Raw genomic sequence first — 7,421 nt, 5'->3', positions numbered from 1 at the left:
AGGGCTTGAGTTCCGCACAGCCCGCGCCTGCCTCGTGCCGTGGCTGCCCCGTGCCGTGGCTGCCCCGTGTGGCCGTGCTGAGCGCAGCGTGGCTGGGGTTCCTGTTTCAGTGTTTGGTTCTGTGGTCACCTCTGCAGTGTGCTCTCTTGTCTTCACTTGATGAAAGGATTTACTCTGGGTCTAGACACCTCACCTGAGGGGGACAGGTAGCTGTTTTCTCTGTATGCTCGGCCACTGCCTCGGCTGGGCCTGCGCGGCTGTCCCCCATCGTTGTCTTTCTCTCTGGGCGACACGGCAGCCTGTTCACCGCGGCATGGAGAGATCTGGTGGTGATGTTGTTTGGTGCTTGGCTTTGCTGAGCGCCAGACCTGTGGGGAGAGAGGGTCTCTGCGGGTTTGGGGAGTTTCCTGCCGCCAGTTCCCTCTGCCATCCTGTGGGCCTTCCACCTCCCCGCTCGGCGATGGGCTTGGCGTGTGTCCCTGATGCTCTGCGGGCCTTTTCTGTGGCGACATCTGAAGTCCCAGGGTGGCCCAGACTGCTTAGCTCCTGAGTGCTGCCCTGAAGGTCTGTGGTCTGGCCCCTCAAAGGAGCCTTGCTGACAGGTGTTTTGAAAAGCCCTGTGTGTCACCTGGGGGTGCTCTCGCCAGCCTCCCTCACCCCCACCGCCAGTCGGCTGTCACCGTGCCCGGGGCTTCTGCAGCTCTAAACGTAGGTCCCCTCAGAGCCCCGCTTCGACCTGGTTGACACCTCTGTGCCTCTGCCTGGCTTTGGAACACAGAGTGCGATTGTGACCACTTTCACTTAATGGAGAGTCGTCTCCACTGTGTTCTCATGCTTGACACGTGTCAGCGTTTCTAACAGTGCCCTGAGTGCTGCTGTCTTAGTCTTCCTGGTGGGAGAAATAGGCATGTGTCCCTGGGCCATGGTCCCTCCTGGGCCGCTCACCTATGTCCCTTTACTTTTCAGTGCAAATGGTCCCGGAAGGGCTTTATCCGGACGAGGTGGTGCCTTGCCGACTGGTATGTGCAGGGAGCTGGATGCTTTGACCTCAGGGCAGGTGGTGGCTCCCCACAAAGATACCATCTGCCTGGCTCACTGCTCGGGGCCTGGGACGGGCCATATGTGTCCTGTGAGGCTCAGGTTGTGTGGTTGAGTCAGGTCTTGAGCCCGAGATTGGGGGCGGGTGGGGGTGGAAGGTTTCCATCCAGCAAAGATGCCAGGCCAGGCTCCGTCAGCTGTAAGAAGCTGCTGGTCGGTAGCAGGAGGTTGGCTCTGGCTCCCTGGCCGAGTGCTGCCCTGTGGACACCCCATGCTGCTGGCAGGTGAGGGGCTCACAGGGGCCCACCGTCTTCTGGGGCCCCTTCTAGGTGAGAGCAGCCTAAAGCTGTGGGCAGGACTTGCTGCCAGGGGTGATAGGGCTGCACCGGGGGAGGAGTCAGCACCCACCCCCATCCCCAGGCTGCCAGTTCAGTCCATCCGACAGAGGGAGGTAGCCCACCCGGGTGGGGCGGGGCCATGCCTGGCGGGACTCTGTTGCGTCCCGACGGGCCTGCCACAGAGCAGTGGGGTCAGTCAGCCACCACCCCATTCAACGTCTTTCTCTCTGCACAGCACCTTCGACCTCGTGAACATCCATCTCTTCCACGATGCGTCCAACCTTGTGGCCTGGGAGACGAGCCCGTCCGTGTACTCGGGGATCCGGCACAAGGCTCTTGGCTACGTGCTAGACAGGTAGGGAGCGCCCCGCAGGTCCCAGCCGCTCTGTTCAGCGGGCTTCTCAGGCAGAGAGACCGGACCCCGCCTTGGACCACTTTGGAAAGATGCTCGTGAAGTGATAAGAAAATGCACCCCGTGCCGTCACAGGGAGAATGGGGTTGGTGGGAGAGGAGGGCTTTCGCACACAGTCCACTGCCAGAGGCTGCAAAGGGACACCACACATAGGTGCCTGTGTGCCGTTCCCACCACCCGAGCTTCCTGAGACTGGGGGACAAGTTGCCGTGGGGGCATGGTGTGTGGCCGTGCCCTGAGGGCGGGCTCAGCTACCTTCCCGCTTTCCTGTGAGCCTGCACCCAGAGCCTCAGAAGGTGTGTTCTTGTCCCCAGGGGCTCAGGATGGGGAGAGTTCTGTATGTGTGTGCTCTGCATGTGACTGTGTGTGTACATGTTGGCATGGGTGTGCTGTGTCTGTGTGTGCCTGCCTGGGTTCATGAATGCACGTGTGCTGTGTGCCTATGCATATGAGCATCTACATGCTATGTGCACAAATGTGTTGTGTGCTAGTATGTGCATGTTTGGGAGGGTTGCTGTGTGTGTGCAATGTGTATGCATATACATGTGTGAGCAATGTGTGTGCACGTATATACCTATGTGCATGTGTATGCCACTGTATGTACATAAGTGTGTTATGTGCACATTGTGTGGTTTCTGTGTGTGTGTTGTGTGCATGTACACATGTGGATATTGTCTGTGTGTGTGTGTGCAGTATGGGTGTGTGCCTGGTTGTATATATGCACTTGTGTGGTGTGTGCCTGTGCATTCATATGTATGTGGTCTGTGTGCTTGTGTGTGCTTGTGTACTGTTGTATATGTGTACACGTGTAAACGTGTCATGTACATATTGTCTTGTGTGCACATGTGTGATGTGGGCCTATGCTTATGAGGATGCATGTACTATGCATGCATCTGTGTTGCTTGTGTGTGCATATATATGCATGCATATATGTGGATGTGCCTGTGTTCCATGTGTGTCTGTGTATGTGCTGTGTGTACATGTATGTGCCCGTGTGTCCACACAGTTGTTTTATGCAGGTGTGTGCATGCAGTTTCTGTTGTATATATCCCGCGTGTGTGTTGTGTGCATGTGTGTGCACATGTAGGTATGTGTACACAGGTGTTGGTCCTGAGATGCCCACCAGTGACCATGTGTGGCTAGCTCATCCATGTGCTGCCCATCTGTCCCCTTTCTCTGGGGCCCTTGTGTGGGTGCTATGGGCAGAGCACCCAGAGGGGCCCTACTGTGCAGCGCCTGCCAGGCCGAGAGCCCAGGACCTCCCACAGGGCTGGAGGCTCGCGTGCGCATAGCCTTGGGAGCTGCGGTGGATCAGCGTGTCAGGGAGGGGCTGGGGTGGGGCTGGTGGAGGGTTTGGTTCCCATGGGCAGCTCTGGGTGAGCGCAACCAGCCGCAGCTCCGGCCTCCACTGCGCAGAGCGGCTGCCACAAAGGCTCATTCTGTGGGAGCGGTGAATGGTGGGATGCCCTTTCATCGGCTGCTAACCTTTGGCGGCCACCAGCAGACTCCATTCTGCCCTGCTGGTGGGGGACAAAGACTCGCTGCCCTTTGACGGAGGGCTGCCACCAAGAGAGCCCCTTTCAGGCTTTGGGAACCGCCAGGAGCATTGTCTGCGGGCTTCCAGAGCTGTGGCCGGCGCTCACTGCTGCAGGGCCCAGGCCCGCTCCCTGAGACCCGACCCAGCCCACCACCGCCTGGCAGTAGTCTGAGCTGTGAGTGGCAGAGAATTCCAGAATAAAGGGTTAAGTAGGAAACCCTGAGGGGCAGCGTCCCATTATCCCAAGTTTAAACGCTTCAGAAGCGTGTCACGCCTGCAGTACCAGGTTGGGGGCAGAGCCCAGAGGAGCAGGACAAAGTGTCCATGGCCCCTGGTACCCATGGTTACTCACACCACAGACCCCCATTGCCCATGGATGCCACCCATAGAGCCCAGGACTCATGGCCACTCATGCCAGTTACATCACGGGACCCTCTGCCCACACGGCACACTGTGGGGCCCAGCACTGGTGGTCACTCATAACACAGACCCCCTGGAGCCTTCAGACACCACACCACAGCAGGCGCCCCCAGTGCGCCCTCATGCCCACCACCCTTGGGAGCCAGCATGTGGATGCCCTCATGTTCCTGCTAGAGTGCCCCCACTGTCCCCCACCTCCAGCTAAGAAATGTGGCGGTGTTTCCTCTAAATTCAAAGCCACAATCTTTACACATCCAGAGCTTTTGACTTGTTTTGTTTTTGTTCTTTGTTTATAAAGGCTGAAACAGACAGCTCAGTTAGCACGTAGGCTCAGAGGTGTGTCGGGGCACCATGCCCCCCCACACACAGTGACTCTCCTGAGGCTCTGGGGGCTGGGCAGTGGGGCAGGTGAGATGGTATCACCTGTCCTGGAGGCTTAGCTGTTGGGTGGGGTGGGAGGGTAGGGGCTGATCAGACAGGCCTCGTCTCCTGCTGCTCCGGACGCTTCCTGAGCGGCCAGCCATTCAGGGGCCTCAAAATGGACTTCCCCTCCCCCTTTGAAATAGGCCTCACCCAACACCTTTAGTTACAACTCTGAAATCTGGGCAGAAAGCCCTCCTTTGTCCCCCATTATCCTCTCACAAACCGAGTCCATTGTCACTACGCCGAAGTTAATTTGATCAACATTGGGACATTTAACTTTTATGTCTGGTCAAAAGAGTTGTTTCACGCTCATTCTGGGCATTCAAAAGCAGTGATCGCCAGAGAAATAACGTCGCCTTGCACAATTCCGGGCAATTAGTTTCCCAGGGGCAGCGCCGCGATGCGCGGGCGCCACACAGCCTGCTTTGTCACTGCGGATGGTCATCCGTCAGCTGTCAGCTGCTCAAAAGCCCACGTTTCTAGGCAAAGCGAGCTTCACGCTAACGATCCAGGTCACCGGGCAGCCCCGGCCCGGAATGCTCCTCCTCTGGCCTCCTCCTGCCTGGAGCCACACGGACAGCCGCCGCTGCCGGAGCTCCGTGCCAGCGGATGAAGCTACACAGCCACGTCCAGAAGTGGGTGTGAAGCCCTGACCTGGTCTTGGTTCTGGTCAGGAGACACCTGGGAAAGCCCTGCCCAGCCAGCCACTGCGCGCCCCTCGGTGCAAGCACTTGCAGCTCCTGTTGGTCTCAGAGAGCAGACCCGCCCCTCCTGGATGGACACTAAACAGAGCCGCTGTTTATACCTAGTCCTGCATGCAGCAAGCTCTCGTCTGAAGGCGCTCAGCTTTCTGCCACCTCAGCTCTCTTTTCTCCGCCAGCCGTGGGAGTGACGAGCAGCCGAAGGAGGGGCCTGTTTCTCTGCCATCGGGGCGCACAGATCTGCTTCACGTTCCAGGGCTGTGTTTCAAAGACAAAGCTCCTGTGGGAACAAAGCACTAGACCATGGCAGCGGTCACCCAGGGGACGCCGTGGTGACTTCTGGGCTCCTCGGGACATCCCAGGGCACATCGCAGGGGACACAACAGGAGAGGCCACAGATGACACCTCAGGGAGCCCTGGGACAACTTCAGGGTACATCTCAAGGGATGCTGTCTCCAGGCTCCTTGGGGCCACTTGGGACTCTTTGGGGGACAGACACCATAGGGGACACCTGGAGGCTCCTCAGGAGACACATCAGGGACACAAGGACAACTTGGGCCCCTCTGGAAACTCCCAGTCATTCTGGATGGTCCAGAAGAGCTAGACTTCAAAAGGAAGGAGGGAGGACAAAGGCACCTTAGTAGTGAGGAAAACCCCATGTGGTACTTGGTGCACAGGACACCCTCACTCAGCCTTGCCTGGGGCCACGGGCACAGGCCACCCTCCACCTCCTCAGCCCTTCCTGCGTGGGCCCCTGGGGTGGGGACCCAGGACACCTCCCCCTCATCCTTGTACGGGGCCCTCTAGGTAGGAGGGTCCTTTCAGAGAAATGAACTGGGGCCACGGAGCAGTGAAGGCTGAGAGGTCAGGATTTGTAGTTAATACCTGAGTTACCACGACGCCAGGCTCACTTCCCGGAGGGCCTTCTCCAGGCATCCACGCCAGGGTCTGAGCGTCTCCCCAGGGCAGCGATTAGGCTTCTTGCTGCCTCGGCCTGGGGCTTACACAGCGGAGGCTTGTGGACACAGCTGCATCTCGAGGGTGGGAAATCCAACCCCCACTTTGGAGTTCGAGGACAGGGGCCAGTTTGCTGGCAGCCTGGTGCCCCTGACACTGACGGGGGGACTGTCCTATGTGTGGGCAGCAGCATGGGCTGGTCGTTGAGGCTCCTGCTTGGTGGGTGCTGGATAGAACCTTATGTGCAGCCAGGCTTTGCAAGGGAACCATGGGCACTCAGCTGGCCCCAATGCCACCACAGCTCAGACCCCAGCTCATGTGACCCAGCATTGAGCATCACGTCCACTGGTTCAGGACAGACGAGAAGCTGGAATTGTGGCTGTCTCTGGGCGATGTCAGCACAACCGCTGTCCCTCAGACTTTGGGGACCAGGCCTGTGCCTGTCACCGCTGCTGGATGGCGAGACTGACATCCCTGCCGTGTCATATGAAGGCTCACTGGGCCCCAGGCCCCGGCAGCACCACGCCGTGGCTGCAGGCAGGCACTCCACCATCGGCCTAGGACGCTGTCTCCGCGGCGCGTGCCACTCTGTGAACAGGCCGGGTGTGCTGGGACTGGAGCTGCTGACAAGGCTGTGCACGTGGGAGCAGCCCTCGCTGCTGTCCGGTCCGAGTGGCACATTGCTGGAATTAAAATGCAGGTGCACGCACTCCGATCAGACAGCCCTCCATCTCGGCCCTGAGTGGCCTCCGCACCTCACACTGCTGCTGTCGATCAGCCGGCTGGTATAGGGAGCCGGGCAGGCATGGGTGGTCACGGCAGGCCTTCAGTGGCGGTGCTGCCAGATTCACAACCCCTCCCGTGAGGCTGTTGTGGGCATGAACCATGCTGGTGGGCTCTGTGGGAGGTGGATGGGCACAAGGCTACACCAAAAGCAGCCTCACACATAGCTGCTTCTCCTCTGTGAAAGCCAGGCGTGGGGAGCATCACAAGGTGAAGAATTTGCTGTGGATTACCTCTGTTGTTGAACTAGACCGTCCCTTCTCTTGCTCACTGGCACGTAGGCCAATCCCTCTGTTCTTCGCACCTCTCATTTTCTGCACCTCCCAGCTCACTTTCTGTAACCGCTCCCCACCTCCTGCTGTGCAGCCCCTGGGCCCTGGAGGGTCTTAGCAGGGTGGGGCTTCTCTCCATCCTGTTCTCAAGAGACGAGCAAAATGCCTTGAGCTCAGGCTTCATGCCCACAAAGGTTCAGGAGACACTGGGAGTTGGCAACCCCACCTGAGCCTTCTGGGTGCCTGCCTTCAGATGGCTGCCGTTGCTCCATCGTGGGCGTGGTCAGTTGGTGCCACCTGGGTTGTGACCTGAGACTGGCCAGTGTCAGGAGCGGTCTGTCGATGGCTTCCTTGGCGCTGACTATCCGAGGTGGCAGCACTGCTCTTGTGCATGTTCTCCCAGGGCCCCCCTCCCCAGGAGCGCCCCATGTTGGTTCTTACCGCACTAGACTGTGCCCTGCCGGCTTCCTTAGGTCAAGCCTAGTGTCTGTGGGACCCGCCTAGTTCAGCTCTCAAGAGAGGGTCCTGACCAACTGCCCC

The 7,421-nt window shown here is 58.9% G+C and overlaps 1 protein-coding gene across 1 annotated transcript in view; it reads left to right on the top strand.

Annotated features, from left to right (window-relative positions):
• INPP5A (inositol polyphosphate-5-phosphatase A) overlaps nt 1-7,421 on the top strand; it is a 128,175-nt gene that overhangs the window by 101,114 nt on the left and 19,640 nt on the right. Inside the window, exons 7-8 of the mRNA XM_004701223.2 lie at nt 967-1,019; nt 1,612-1,731. Coding sequence (XP_004701280.1) covers nt 967-1,019; nt 1,612-1,731 — 173 coding nt within the window. The remainder of the gene's footprint in view (nt 1-966; nt 1,020-1,611; nt 1,732-7,421) is intronic.

This window comes from Echinops telfairi, unplaced genomic scaffold, assembly GCF_000313985.2.
Source record: "Echinops telfairi isolate 266 unplaced genomic scaffold, ASM31398v2 ScPeMD7_70;HRSCAF=299, whole genome shotgun sequence".
In the NCBI taxonomy this organism is placed as follows: Eukaryota; Metazoa; Chordata; class Mammalia; order Afrosoricida; family Tenrecidae; genus Echinops; species Echinops telfairi.
Note: the sequence above shows the minus strand (reverse complement) of the source record. Positions and strands in the feature narration are given on the sequence as shown.